The 15,250-nt window shown below is 47.2% G+C and overlaps 1 protein-coding gene across 3 annotated transcripts; it reads left to right on the plus strand.

Annotated features, from left to right (window-relative positions):
• Positions 1-2,407: 2,407 nt before the first annotated feature.
• Positions 2,408-14,017, plus strand: LOC117150398 (gamma-aminobutyric acid type B receptor subunit 2). Of its 3 annotated transcripts, none has more exons than XM_033317260.1 (11): positions 2,408-3,022; positions 4,485-5,598; positions 6,373-6,516; positions 6,907-7,182; positions 7,738-7,989; positions 8,559-8,921; positions 9,018-9,319; positions 9,692-9,830; positions 10,699-10,974; positions 11,089-11,407; positions 11,550-14,017. In XM_033317260.1, exons 2-11 carry the CDS (start codon positions 4,987-4,989, stop codon positions 12,782-12,784), a joined length of 3,918 nt encoding a protein of 1,305 aa, XP_033173151.1. In that variant the 5' UTR covers positions 2,408-3,022; positions 4,485-4,986; the 3' UTR covers positions 12,785-14,017. The 3 variants fall into 3 exon arrangements, with proteins under 3 accessions (XP_033173151.1, XP_033173152.1, XP_033173153.1); XM_033317261.1 differs by having other exon boundaries at positions 2,408-2,557; positions 4,564-5,598; XM_033317262.1 differs by having other exon boundaries at positions 2,765-2,780; positions 4,599-5,598.
• The last annotated feature ends 1,233 nt before the right edge of the window (positions 14,018-15,250 follow it).

The raw sequence follows: 15,250 nt of genomic DNA on the forward strand, positions 1-15,250 counted from the left end.
GAGCAGGATGTGGGGTAGTGCGTGTTTGGGAGATAATTGAATTTCTGATTTTAAGTGCTGTCGAGGCGGAGACATCAGCAGAGGGTAGCTAAACAAGTCACAAAAGTGCAAATTTGCGCCGCAAAGTATGCAGCACTAAATTACGCATACGCCATGTGTTCCAGCTGTGACAGTGTCAGTGGAAAGCGGAACGCGTAAACTGTTTTGACTCGTCTTGCCCAAAAGTTCGGTTCCAGGAGCCTGAAACTGGGGAAGCTGCCAATTTGCCAAGTGTCCGCAAACAAAGCGAGACACACGAACCAAACGAGCAAACAACAGATAGTTGTCCACACATCGGTTGGTCAGTCGATGTGAACAGTGAATACCCTTTGTCCACACACGGATCCAGTTCAGTGAACACTTAATGCGGCCCTCACACAATTTAAATTCCTAGATTGCTTTCATACGACACTTAATCTTGATTCGATTTGTACAGCAAACAGAGCACTTCGTCAACTTAAACCACTTTTGAATTCCTGTAGAGAAGGCAAGTATTACTTCCCATTTGATATGCCTTCTCTCTTCAGCAAATATTTGTTATTATAATACGGTGTAGGTGTCCAATCTTCAAGCCGTATTCCAAGCACCCGCCTGAGAGAAGTTACTCCGACATTTCAAGTGGCATTGTAAAAAGTTTCCCGCCAGCTCATTTAAAATGCAAATGGAGGCCGCTTGTACACGGGCAATCGCCACGTCCACCTTTCAGCCCCCCCTCCCGCGGTGGCAAATTAGTTTGCAGGCAAAGAGAAACATAAACAGAACACGGCCTATATATCGCCCATTTGGACTATAAATTATCAGGGATATCACTGCTGCAGCGGGCCTTCCTTGGTGAGGAAGTCATATTCGGGATTTAACTCGGGCTGCTCCTCCAGCGCAATCCGCTTTGTGCCCCAGCTGAACTTTGGCCTTTCGGCTTCCGCCGCTTTCATAGGTGGCTGAGGGGGTACGGGGTAGTCAACAGTCGCAACATCACTAACTTCTTAAGTGCAGTGCAACTTTTTGACACTTGAAATTGAGTTTTGCGGTGTAATTGCATTTTATTTGCCAACTTGAACCAAGGGAACCAAACAAAAGTCGCAATCCAATCCCACTCCCATTCGCAATCCCCACTGCACTGCCATTGTAGCTGAAAGCACGGGAATCCAATGGATGCTGTATCTTTCTGTCACTTGGCGCCCGATCAGGGCTGCGCCGGGTAGGTGGGCAGCGGAGGAGGTGTCATCAAATTTGCATGGATGGCGCCGAGGAGGCTGGAACTCAAGTCAAGTGGCGATAATCGCAATCTTTGGCTCGCCCGTTATCTTCGTCGCTCCCGCTATCCACTATCGAGTCACCTTACATGGTCATACACAGTGAGAAGATCCCTGCACTTCGATTGGATACACTTCTTTTTGAGTGTGATTATCAACCTCATTCAATGCCCCTACTTCATCATATTCATATTTATATATTTGATATATAATTTGATATATAACGTATCATATCATTTCTTGCTGTGCACTGAGAATTGAATTGAATCATTTTCGCAAATGGATTTCATGGGAGCGAGCAAAGGCTGTGAGTTTGTGCGAACTGCAGTTTGGCAGCTCATAAAATCAACTTTACCATTCCACTCGCAGGCAGCTCTCCACATGAATTTGGTGGCTGGTAGTTGAGGGCCAGAAAATTAATTACAATTTTTTGAATGGAGGTCATTGAGAGCGGATGGATGTGGAAATGGATGGAGAGACTGATGAGGAATAGCAATCAAATCAAATTATTTTTCATTGCAGCTCAATAGGGGAAACGAAAACAAAAGCGAGCCGAGCAAAAGCCCAGCCAGAAAGCGGAAGGGAAAATAAACTCGGGCGCATTATGCAAGCCCAGTTGAGCTGGGAAAAGCCAAAGAACTTCCCATCGACTCTTTCCCAGCTGGAAATGGAATGCTGAACAAATGCCAAGGCGGACACTTCTATTTCAGACGGCCTGACTGACTCAATGCAGCCATAATTAAGAGTGGCCTCGCCGTCAGCTCGCCATTGTTCTGCATTATTCGTTCCTCCAGCGAAGGCAATGCGAATCGACAGCTGTCCTCTTTTCTCGAAATCTTCTGGCAGCGGGATAAATGAATTTTTCATTATAACAGTTGCAAATTATTTAGTTTCATGTTGGGCATTAATTTACATAATATAAACTTTGCCAGCACAGTTTTCAATTGCCACAGCTTGTTGCTTGTTGCCGAGCTCCCCCAACTCCGCCTTGGGTTTTCATGAATGAAATCTTGGCGCGCTTTCTGCCGCGCAGGCGCACTCCACGTCGCCGGAGAGAGAGAAGCCGGTTGAAGGTGGATGATGGAAGTTGAAAGCCAGCCTCCTTGGAGGATGCCCTTTCAATCTGTGATTCGTCTGACAAAAGCAGCGCGACTTGGACGGCGGCCAACAGTTGCGGTCTGGAGCTCGTTGGTGGCACTTCGCAGTCGCTAAAAAAAGAAGACCCGGATAAAAACCCTCGAAGGATATAAGCATCCATCGTCGTCGTGCGTGATTTGATGCCGAAATGGCAAATTAAATAAAACAAATGAAATTGTGGCTTGAATATGTATGATATGCCAATAAATCGTCATTTGTTGTGTGCCAGTGCGAGTGTGTGTGCCCAGTGTCGTATGCGCAATATTTATGAATGTAATTTCCCACGACTGAGCAGAGACAATACTCGTTTTAGTTAAGTGAACCCGAAAAAGCGGATCTGCATTGTCTGTGGTAATCCCTGTGGAAATCCCCAAAGCTATTTTGCCCACACCCATCTCATCCGCCTGCAGCTGAGTATTGGCTGCATAACAAATCGCATCAGGCATTCTGACATCGCATCTCGGATGGCATCTCTGGATCTCCGAATGGGCAAAGTGCTCAGCACACTCCATATCAGCTCTTCTGGCTTTTCTTTTTTTGCCACCAGTTCGCCAGTAGTTGCAGCTTGCAGTTTACACACGACGAACAGCGAAGTATGGAATCTAAATTACAAATGCAGCCAGCATTTTGCATAATTTATGTCAAGCATGAAAATAACAACTAAAGCGGCAGGGTGCGGCCGAGGGGGCCGAGGGGGCCGCCGACACACACATGGCCATAAATAAGTGCAGGTTTAAATACCACGGCAACAATTGTGAAATATGGCAGAATAATAGAAAGGACTAGAGCAGAGCAGCAGCTAAATATTCATATACTCAAATGTGCACTGCACTGGCAAAAAAGAAAGCCTAGAGTGAAATTTATTGCATAAGACTATTTAGTAGGCTTACATAATAATGAACAACATGCACATTTAAGGGATTTAACCCTTTTAAAAACATAATAGCCACTCAAGTATATTTGTACTTGAAAAACTAGACTGGCTCAATGAAATATATTAATTCGATTTGATTGTTGAAGTGTTTTCGCATTGTTATTGCTCAGTCATTGTCAATACACTAAATTGAGCTCAGCTTGAATGGCATGGCCATCGCTACTCTTAATAACGTAATTTCTAAACAAAGCTGTCCATATTGATAACATGATAAGCTAGCTTAACTTAAACATCCACTCATGTTGTTTTGTTTAATTGAAAATAATTCTAAATTGACTTGCCTATGCAGCTTAAATGTTTAAATAAACCAGACAACCAGTTTAATCGACAACGAGCAACTTTTGTTAAAAGAAAAAGGTCTCTTAGAAAATTAACTGGCGAACTCTATAATTTTTCCGCCAGTGCACGTACAAATATGAGTTGTTAGTTGCACGAGTAGCCCTGTGCAAACGGGTTAGTATAGGCCAAATGTCAACTGTAGGCGGTGCACCCAGGGGCTAAGGAGTGGCAGGGAGGGGTTAAGTGGGGCTGGAACCCCCTTCGGGGCACGCCACTGTTCTGAGGACAAAACAAAGCGGGCTGCGCTTCACGGCGAAATGTGCCAAAAAGTTATTTTAGGCGAACAGCGAAAAGCGTGCTGTGGGAGAAGCAGAAAAGAAAGCAGAAAGCGCGAAGGAAAGCGTCTATGAAGTGGGCTTAGGTGCGGGCAAGTGGGCGGCGGAAAAGCGGGTGGGAGTGCGGAAAAGCGGGAAAGCGGCAAAGGGACTGCAAGTTGGTAATCTCGAAACAATTATGCATACGCGCGCATACAGCGAAAAACGTTCGCCACAGAAATCTGTGGCGCGTGAGACTCGACAAAAAGTAGTCCAAAAGCCCGCAATGAAAGCGCAAAATGCTTGGCCATTAGCATAAAAAATAATGGCCAAGTGGCAGGCACATAACAAGTCATGAGCAGAGAAGTGAGCGGCGCGGTGTGTCCATTTCATCGAAGCCTTAATCCTTTCGACTGCCAAATTGGTGTGAAATGCCTTTTGTGCTCCCTAGACAATTGTTTCGGTATTTCAATGAACTTTCGCTTTAACACTTTCATAAAAAATCAATGTTTTCACATATATATGTAGATTCACAATACATTTCGATAAAATCACATACCAATGCAAAAAAATATTCAGCTAAATTGTGTTAATCGTTGATAAACAGTGCATAATAAAAATAAACATTTACTCTACGAAAAGTGACTGAAAGTTAGCGAATGGCGTGTAGTTTTTTCACGTGTTACTCAATCCTGTCAATCGGACCTATCGAGAAAGTCCTTAGCATTGCATACTTTTATGGGCGAATGCTTTGCAGAGTGAATGTGCAAAAAGATACAAAATGCGAGCAAAAGTGAGGCCAATAAAAAGGCGATAAAATTGACGCCGATACGGGAGGCGGGAGCAGAAGGAAGAGCCGCTCGTCGGAAGAGTCACGATAAGCGTATCCTGTCGGCAGAGTGCATAAAAAGGCGATATATATTCCGGTGTCCTGTGCTGTGTGGCTCGTGTTTGTTTGTTGCTGCAGCCTCTGATAGCCGGCGATTCAAATGCCTTGGTGATTAATGGGCCATTGGCCATTGCCGACGGGATGCGCATAATTCAACCGGTCCAAGGGACCAGATACGGTCCATGGCCGGCCGTGGGACTGAGGCTAGTCCTGGCCCTTGCCTGGGCAACGTCGGCTGCGGCTGCCATGGAGTCATCAGCCGAGCTGCAGGCCCTGGGCTACGAGGCAATTAGGCCAGGTGCTGCCTCAATTAGCACATCCAGCCCAGTCAGCTCGCCACCCGGAGAATCGGCATCGACTGTGGCTGCCGGGGGGACTCCGGTTCCACCGCGCTCCGATTGGAAGTACAAACGGACGAAAGTCAAACGCCGGCAGCAGCGCCTCAATTCGCACAGCAATCTGCCCGGAAGCACCAATGCCTCCCACGCCCACCACCTCCTGAACCTGCCCCCCAGGCAGCGATACTTGAAGGTCAACCAGGTGTTCGAAAGCGAGCGCCGCATGTCGCCGGCCGAAATGCAGCGCAATCATGGCAAAATCGTGCTGCTCGGACTCTTTGAGCTGTCCACATCGCGGGGACCACGTCCGGATGGTCTGAGCGAACTGGGAGCTGCCACCATGGCCGTGGAGCACATCAACCGCAAGCGCCTGCTGCCGGGCTACACCCTCGAGCTCGTGACCAACGATACTCAGGTGAGAATGTCATTCCTACGTGGCGTAGCCGTTTGCCCCACGTTGGGCGCCACTTCTAGGCGTCGCAGTTCCATTACGAAATTGAATTTTCATTCAGTAGCGCGTGCAACATTAAAACTTAATAAGAAAATCTGCAACAACAAGAACAGTGCGGATAGCAGCTGCGGCTGTGGCCCTAAAAGAGAGGCAAATATGTCATCAACCTTCCGTCTTTCGCGCTTTTATTGCGATGAGTCGTTGCCGGTTTTGATGGGGCACGCAAATGTACAACACACTGTCACTGAAGAAAAGCAATGCCACTGACTAAGTTACCAACTATGTAAACTATTTAACAGCAATCATTTTTAACTTCGTGAAGTAGTAGTGTTTTAAAGCCACATTCTACAATTAAACTGTTTCCTTTGATAGTAAAAATAAAGAAAAAAGGAATAGTAGCTTAGTTTCTGATAAATTAAAGCGTCAGTACAAAACACCTCGACTGTGATGTCAGCACTTAGTGAACTAGGTTTTCCAACGATTTTTTTAAGTGTATGCATATGCACAGCGACCTTAAACAGACTGTCATATCTGGAGCCGCATCTCCGGCTGTGCCTCTCTCAAAGTCGACATTTTAAAAATGTTTATTGCGCCATCATGTTGCCTTTTTATTGCGGCGAAACGAGTCAGCGAGCAACGGCCTCTGCCCCTGCTATTTGCCCTGCCCTCCATTGCTCATCTCTGATGTGGTGTCCTTTGCTCCTCCGTTTCTTCACACATTCCTGCTCCGACAATCAGTGTGATCCTGGAGTGGGCGTGGATCGCTTCTTCCACGCCATCTACACACAGCCCTCGACGAGGATGGTGATGCTGCTGGGATCGGCGTGCTCGGAGGTCACCGAGAGCCTGGCGAAGGTGGTGCCGTACTGGAACATCGTGCAGGTGAGTCATCTGCGACTGATTAAAATGCAAATAATCCAGCTCGCTCGGTTCATCCAAGCAACTCCTCGTAATCGGGCAATTTCTCAAAAATCTAATCAACTCACGTGCGTAGCTCGATTAGCATAAATGCTGCGGAATCCAACCGATTCCAGCACCCCATAAACCTTTGAGCCATAAACATTTCCACAGCCCACAAATTATGAGGTCCACAAATTCACTTAGAACATTTGCATTTGGCCTTTGAAGTTTCATTTCGGCTGTGCGTGTGTTAAATGAGTGGGGAAACTGGGAAGACACATGACCTAGAGGGCTGGATTTCTAGAAGCGTGTCTTGCATTTTAAGCGACCCCATGTACACAAAGATAGTCTAACGATTTCGTTCGATGAAAGGTATCCTTCGGTTCCACATCGCCGGCGTTGAGCGACAGGCGGGAGTTCCCTTACTTCTACAGGACGGTGGCCCCGGACTCCTCGCACAATCCGGCGCGCATCGCTTTTATTCGGAAGTTTGGTTGGGGCACGGTGACCACTTTCTCGCAGAACGAGGAGGTTCACTCGCTGGCGGTGAACAACCTGGTCACCGAGCTGGAGGCGGCCAACATATCCTGTGCCGCCACCATCACCTTTGCGGCCACCGACTTCAAGGAGCAGCTGCTGCTACTTAGGGTGAGCTCAGGGTGCACAAGTGCACCACGTACGAGCAACAAATGGCCATTTAAAGACACGTTTTCGTTTTATTTTATACTCGTATACACAAAGTTTAACGTAAACATTTATGAATATTTGTTTGGAAAACCAACATTAAATTTAACTAAATTTTAATTTTCGAAAATGGTTAAATTAAAATGGTGCGAGCTCTGTTCTGTTTACTTTAAAAGCTTATGCATGAACAAATATAAAAATGAACATATTCGAGGAATATTTAAATAGACCAAATTATTTGCATGTGTACCTTATTAAGTTTTTAAAAACGTTTCATATGATTATAATTACGTTTATCTTTGTTTAACTTATTTCTCTAAGTTTGTCTACAAGTTTTTGGTTCGTTCAGCCCGCATGGATAAATGTTTCATTAGCAGACCACATCGCCTAGAGAACCTCTTCCAGCATGATTGTCGCTCATTCTTTTTTTTTTTGAGTGTGGGGTGGCATCAGCGCTAATCGAAGGATGACAAATGACAAATGGGCATATGCCGTTCCGTTTCGTTCGTATCGCCACAGGAGACGGACACGCGCATCATCATCGGCAGCTTCTCGCAGGAGCTGGCCCCCCAGATCCTGTGCGAGGCCTACAGGCTTCGAATGTTCGGGGCGGACTACGCCTGGATCCTCCACGAGAGCATGGGGGCTCCGTGGTGGCCGGACCAGCGTACCGCCTGCTCTAACCACGAACTGCAGCTGGCCGTCGAGAACCTCATCGTGGTCTCAACGCACAACAGCATCGTTGGAAATAACGTCAGCTACAGTGGACTGGTAAGTTGAGGAGGTGCACTGCAAGAAAATAGCGTTGAATGTTCAAAGGGAAAATAAAAAATCTTAAAATAATGATTAGTATAAGACTAGCATTAAGATGAATTTCAAGAATGGATTGTTGTTAAGTTATACATGCATATAAATTTCGGTATCAAAATTGGATTAAACCCAACTTCCAAAGGCAGCTTCAAGCAACATTTTCCAGAATTGCCGAAACTTTTATTCCATGTTTTTTTCCTTATTCACAGGCGACTATCTTGTCCGTCCCGTTGTCCTGTCTTGTCCGTCTTTCTGTGCGTGTCCGAAATGAAATGATTTATTTGATTAGACAATCCCGAGGCTGCGATTGCGTTTCGCGATGGTTTCAGCGATGGCGATGGCGATGGTGATTGCCAAGCGGGAAGCCCCCTAAGTCCGGCCTGTCATCGCATTCGCATTCACCATCGCAGACGCGTTTTTATGGCTCTTTTAGTGCTGGTCATGAAATTGGGGCAGGAGTGGTAGCTGCTATAGGCAATCTCATTACTGGCGGCATTCGAGGCTTGTTTAATCGCGTTTCCACTTCGCAGAACAATCACATGTTCAACTCGCAGCTGCGCAAGCAATCCGCCCAGTTCCACGGCCAGGATGGATTTGGCTCCGGTTCTGGCTCCAGGATCAGTATCGCTGCACCGCAATCTGACGCTCGTCGGCGGAGGAGGAGGGGCCTGGGAGGCATCAGCGGAGGGCACCTCTTTCCGGAGGCGATTTCGCAGTACGCGCCGCAAACCTACGACGCCGTGTGGGCCATTGCCCTGGCCTTGAGAGCCGCTGAGGAGCACTGGCGGCGAAACGAGGAACAGTCGAAGCTGGACGGATTCGATTACACCCGCAGCGACATGGCCTGGGAGTTCCTGCAGCAAATGGGAAAGCTCCACTTCCTGGGAGTGTCGGTAAGATATCTCTTTCAACTGAACTCCTCCAACCCATTTAACTTTTAGCTTAGGTTCTTAAATCTAGTTCATCACGAGTATTTCTTTTTTTGTAAGGGCCCCGTTTCCTTCAGCGGTCCAGATCGCGTTGGCACCACTGCCTTCTATCAAATCCAGCGCGGTTTGCTGGAACCAGTGGCCCTCTACTATCCGGCCACGGATGCCCTGGACTTCCGGTGTCCCCGCTGCCGGCCGGTGAAGTGGCACAGCGGGCAGGTGCCCATCGCCAAGCGGGTGTTCAAGCTGCGGGTGGCGACCATCGCCCCACTGGCCTTCTACACCATCGCCACCCTCTCCAGCGTGGGAATCGCCCTGGCCATCGCCTTCCTGGCGTTCAATCTGCACTTTCGGAAGCTCAAGTAAGGCGATAAGTACATAAATCATTGGCTTACTCTTTTTATGGCCTCTGATTTTTTGAATATATTATTTTTCATTAAACGCCTATAAAATATTTAGTGCCCGTATAAACGAGAGAATGTGGGCGGTCTTTTTCTTTATATTTCATGATGAGTTAACTGCTTTCGGTGCTCAACCCATTGAACCCATTACACACGTAACTGGTTTCGGTTTTTGAAGGGAAGTAATTGCTTGGCTTTCCACCTATTTTCTTGACCCATCGTTAGTTGCGTTCGTATATATGTTTCGCACTCTACGGTTACTATGCACTTTTTCTGCAAAGGATTGCGACGCCTCAGCTTATAACCATGACCACTCCCCTTCTCACTCCACAGGGCAATTAAACTTTCCAGCCCGAAGCTGAGTAACATCACCGCAGTGGGCTGCATCTTTGTGTACGCCACCGTCATCCTTTTGGGTCTGGACCACTCGACGCTGCCCTCGGCGGAGGACTCTTTCGCAACGGTCTGCACGGTGAGTTGTTATCCTTCGGCTCCGGCATCTCCATCCCTATCCCCATTCCTATCCGAATCCGCATCCTCATCCGCCTTTCCTCTCAGCCGTCTTTGTTTGACTTTGACGGGCTTCTGTGTGTAAGCAAGCATGTGGGGTCCTCATCAAATATGACTTTCAGTTTCAGGCTGGTAACTTTCGAGTCGCGCTCATGTGTTTGCTTTATTTATGCACTGAAAGAAATACTGTTTGAACTAATTGTCGTATTCATATACACGAAGATGGCGATAATTGTGGCGACTTTTTATAAATTTTTGTTATTTCAAAGAGGTTTTTAAAACTGAAAATTGAGTATTCCGCGTGTATTTTCAAGATACACGACTGCCCCTGCTGGCTATAAATAGCCGTCCGATTTCGCTGCAAATCTGATGCTCTTTAAGCTAGAAGCCAAGTCGAGTTTGACGAGCTCTCCATCCCGATCTGCGCCTTTCCACTTTGCCCCCTTAACAACTACCTCGAACGCCACTCCTGGGAAATTTGCTGGTCGCTGTTGTTTCTGTTTCTGTAACCACTTCTCTTGGCGTTCCGCTTTTCCAGTTGCCTGCTTGTTTTTGTTTTGTTGAGGCTTGTGGCAGGGAAATGCAAACACATGACACGGAAATTTACAACTTTTGTGATATTCCTTTATTTGCATAAATTTGAAACGCACAACAAAGTCTCAAGCACTCTGAGAATTGTGGTCCATTGATGACTTGTTTCCCCCATTGTTGCCGCCGGCTTGTTTTCTTTGGGTCTGCCTGACATGACACTTAGTGTGTTACTTTGCTGCTGCTACAGTACTTTCTCCCTAACCTGACCTTCCCCGTCATCCGCTTATCATGCTCGCCAGGCCCGCGTCTATCTGCTCTCCGCCGGGTTCTCGTTGGCCTTTGGATCGATGTTTGCCAAGACCTACAGAGTCCACCGGATATTCACGCGAACCGGCAGCGTTTTCAAGGACAAGATGCTGCAGGACATCCAACTGATCCTGCTCGTCGGCGGATTGCTTCTGGTGGACGCGCTGCTCGTAACCCTTTGGGTGGTCACCGATCCAATGGAGCGCCATCTTCACAACCTGACGCTCGAGATCAGTGCGAGTGATCGAAGTGTCGTTTACCAGCCTCAGGTAAGATAATTATTAATCTGTTTAAAATGATCGGATTACTTTTTATCACGTGAAACAAGGATTAATCTTATTGAAATCTGTGAATATCTATCGCTTTTCACACATTTATTTTAGGTTGAGGTTTGCCGTTCGCAGCACACGCAAACGTGGTTGAGTGTCCTGTACGCCTACAAAGGCCTTCTTCTTGTGGTGGGTGTCTATATGGCCTGGGAGACGCGCCACGTGAAGATCCCTGCTCTCAATGACTCGCAGTACATCGGAGTGTCTGTCTACAGTGTGGTCATCACCAGCGCCATCGTCGTGGTGCTGGCCAACTTGATTTCGGAGCGAGTTACCCTGGCCTTCATCACAATCACAGCTCTGATTTTAACCAGCACCACCGCAACCCTTTGTCTGCTTTTCATCCCAAAACTCCACGATATCTGGGCAAGAAGTAAGTATTGCTTGAAGGTGCAATAAGATCTAGCTCATTTAGGAACTACTTTTAAGTTCTAGTCTCCAAATAATCCCAAATACTATCCAGGACTTTTCCAAAGTTGTGTCCTAATCCTTTGGGAACTCTCCTTCTCCCTTAGACGATATTATCGATCCGGTTATCCACAGCATGGGCCTTAAGATGGAGTGCAACACACGCCGATTCGTGGTGGATGATCGCCGAGAACTGCAGTATCGAGTGGAGGTGCAAAACAGAGTCTATAAAAAGGAAATCCAGGCTCTGGACGCCGAGATTCGAAAGCTGGAGAGGCTACTCGAGTCGGGTCTAACCACCACCTCCACCACAACTTCGTCGTCCACATCACTCTTAACTGGGGGAGGTCATCTAAAGCCGGAACTGACGGTAACCAGTGGAATTTCGCAGACTCCGGCTGCCAGTAAAAACAGAACTCCAAGTATCTCGGGAATACTGCCCAATCTCCTGCTCTCCGTGCTGCCTCCTGTGATTCCCCGGGCCAGTTGGCCCTCAGCAGAGTACATGCAGATCCCGATGAGGCGCTCTGTGACCTTTGCCTCCCAGCCCCAACTAGAGGAGGCTTGCCTGCCTGCACAGGACTTGATTAACCTCCGTTTAGCTCACCAGCAGGCCACGGAGGCTAAGACCGGCTTGATGAACCGATTACGAGGGATATTTTCTCGCACCACTTCAAGCAACAAGGGATCCACGGCTAGCTTGGCGGACCAAAAGGGTCTGAAGGCGGCCTTCAAATCGCACATGGGTCTGTTCACCCGCCTGATTCCCTCCTCTCAAACGGCGTCCTGCAATGCCATATACAATAATCCAAATCAGGATTCCATTCCCTCGGAGGCGTCCTCGCACCCGAATGGCAACCACCTAAAGCCCATCCATAGGGGTTCATTGACCAAAAGCGGTACTCACCTGGATCACCTTACCAAGGATCCGAATTTCCTGCCCATTCCCACTATTTCAGGTGGGGAACAGGGCGACCAAACGTTGGGTGGAAAGTATGTGAAACTGCTGGAGACCAAGGTAAACTTCCAATTGCCCAGCAACCGGAGACCTTCGGTGGTGCAGCAACCGCCCAGTTTAAGGGAAAGGGTAAGGGGTTCGCCGCGCTTTCCACACCGCATCCTGCCGCCCACTTGTAGCCTCAGCGCCCTGGCCGAATCCGAGGACCGTCCCGGAGATAGCACCTCCAACTTGGGCAGCTGCAAGTCCATACCTCGCATTTCCCTGCAGCAGGCCACCAGTGGAGGCACCTGGAAATCCATGGAAACAGCGGGCAAGTCGAGGCTTTCCCTCGGCGATTCCCAGGAAGAGGAGCAGCAGGCGCCTGTGAATGGCACGGAATAAATAAGATGCCCTGTCCATTGCCCACTGTCCAATGTCCACTGTCCACTGTCCACAGTCCAAATCCAAGTCCTCGTCAATTAGAAGCGAAACACCAAGCAATTATTTTACCACACGCCCACAAAATCTGCCCCAGAATAGCGCGTGTGCAACTGACCAATCATCAGCTTAAAGCAATCAAACGCATTAGGGTAAAACGCTAGATAAGTCACGATAGGAACCCCCCTCCTCGTCAAGTTCACATAGCTAGTCATTTTCCTGAACTTAGCAGAATCAGCTACACAGAGAAAACTGCAGGCACATTGTGCTCTGCGTAGAAGTAGACAAAATTTACAAAGTAAACTAAGAAATTTGTGGAATGATAGAATTTATCTTTATTCGCGAGTTTTCGATATCAGCGAAGTTTTCTGAAAACAACCATCAGTATTCGCCTCGGGGTGCCAAATGTTTAGAAAAATACTTACTTTATTTTTTAGACTAGTTCTTGATAATCATTTCTTAAGGCCTAGTGTAGTGTTCCTTTACTCAGCATGCATATTGTTTCCTTAAGTATTTCGGTGAAGAAAGATGATAGCGCTTTAAATGGGTCTTTAAAAATGTTGATTACATTTTTTCGTTTTAATTGATAAGATAATATCGAGGTCGTTCAAGCTTAGTTTTTGACCTAATCGCGTCTCTCTGTGTAGAACCTACTCCGCAATGTGATTGACCCTGGGCCGCGTAGGACCATCATCTAGGTTAAGTAGATGCGCTTGTCGGCCACTTTCAGTTTCCCAGCCAGTTGTGATTAACCCGCTCCTTAACCCCTTGCCACTTTTCATCCTCCTTGTCGTAAGTAGCTGCATTAGCGTTTGTTTTCTTGTTGTTGTGCCGCCGCAGGACGGCTGTATCTGCGGTGTATCTACAGTGTATCCAGTGAGCAATACTAAGAATCGTACTTAAAGTTAGAACCTAGCATCAGCCGAGATCCAGAACCAGAACCAGAGCAGAGTAGAGTAGTGTAGGGGTTGGCAGCCAGTGAGTATGATTAATCATCGCCGACTAGCCTTGAATCGTGTAAGAGTCCAGAGATGTTGGGGGCGAAAGCCAGAACACTTGAGAACTGCTCAAGACTAAGTCGTAAGTTTTAGCATTGTAATCCCAATCGACTTCAAGCCACACTCCAGCAATCCAAAGACCACCTTCCCACCCACTCGGATAACTTGAATAAACAGAAAAGTCTAAGCAGAAATGCCAAGCCAGAATAATGATTAATTAATTAAACTTGTTTTATTGAGTGCCGCCTCGGGGGAACGGAGACCGCTGCAGATTCGCAGATTCCCGGATTCAGATACAAATGTCGGGCGGGCCAAGAGAAATGACTTCGTACAAAGCCGTGAAATGAGTTGGATCTGGATCCTGCACAATGGCCACCGAGACTAATAGAGTTCGGTGATTAAGTTGACGCTGCAATTTGTTACCATAAATAAATAAATAAATCGGATGACCGAATCGCCGGGCGGTCGACCTAACCTGAGCCCGGCTCCTTTGGCTCCGTGCACTTTCTATCCGCAGATCCTCGCGAGTTTGGTGGCGTATGGATTTATCTTTCTGCTCGTAAAACAAAAAGCACATGAAACGAAAGCGGCCAAATAAACAGTGACGACAACACGGAGGGAAAATGTGCATACAGAAAAAACTTTCCTTCTTTATGTCGTTCTCTTGGAATTGTTGTAAATAGTTATTAAAAGGATAATACTATTTAACTGATTACTAAAATGATTCAAGAATTATTTTGAATTTTTAAATATAAATATTTCTCCCTGTGCACAACAGTGGCTGGCGATAGATGTGATGGTGACACTCGTAGCCGAAACGAATGAATACGCCAACATTTTTCATGGCTCCATTCAGTGGCTTCCATTCCCCAATTTCCATCGCCCCAAACTGACGCACCAGGATTTATCCCCGCGCTCTTTGTTGCCACTTGGCTCACTGTTGGTGGCCAGGGCTCAGGGGTCAGGGATCAGGGGTCGCAGGTCGTGCTCCGCTTCCGCTCAATAAAACGGAGCTGCTGTCTTTGTATTTGCTTTATTACAGTTGGAGTACCTTTTGCCCGATGGGCTGTCACAGCGGCGAAATGTTTATTTATTGCACATATTTGCCACAGCTGCTGCCCTCCACAATCCACATCCCCATTTGCTCCTGGTCCATTCTGCCGACGACGACATTTCGTGGCGTCGCAAAAGTTGCGCAAATATTAATTTTAATCAAGCTAATTAATATGGTCAAGTTGGAGCCGGAGACAGGTCCCGAAAAAAGGCAGAGCGACCGAAATGAGTAAAAATGGGGACATGTGCAGTGGCGATATGTGGTGCAATTGGTCGGGATATTTGTCAATGTTCCATCAGTTTCGTTGCCGGAAGAGAAACTATATTAATTATATGAACTTCGAGAGTACAAATCATTCTTAATGCGTTCCTATGATAT

Source organism: Drosophila mauritiana, chromosome 2L (genome assembly GCF_004382145.1).
Source record: "Drosophila mauritiana strain mau12 chromosome 2L, ASM438214v1, whole genome shotgun sequence".
In the NCBI taxonomy this organism is placed as follows: Eukaryota; Metazoa; Arthropoda; class Insecta; order Diptera; family Drosophilidae; genus Drosophila; species Drosophila mauritiana.

Bases quoted from the DNA above. Each gene is read 5' to 3' on its own strand.
- LOC117150398 (XM_033317260.1), top strand. From the start codon at position 4,987: ATGCGCATAATTCAACCGGTCCAAGGGACCAGATACGGTCCATGGCCG. The intron at 8,922-9,017 runs GTAAGATATCTC...TTTTTTTGTAAG, and splicing joins TCCACTTCCTGGGAGTGTCG to GGCCCCGTTTCCTTCAGCGG. The intron at 10,975-11,088 runs GTAAGATAATTA...CATTTATTTTAG, and splicing joins GTGTCGTTTACCAGCCTCAG to GTTGAGGTTTGCCGTTCGCA.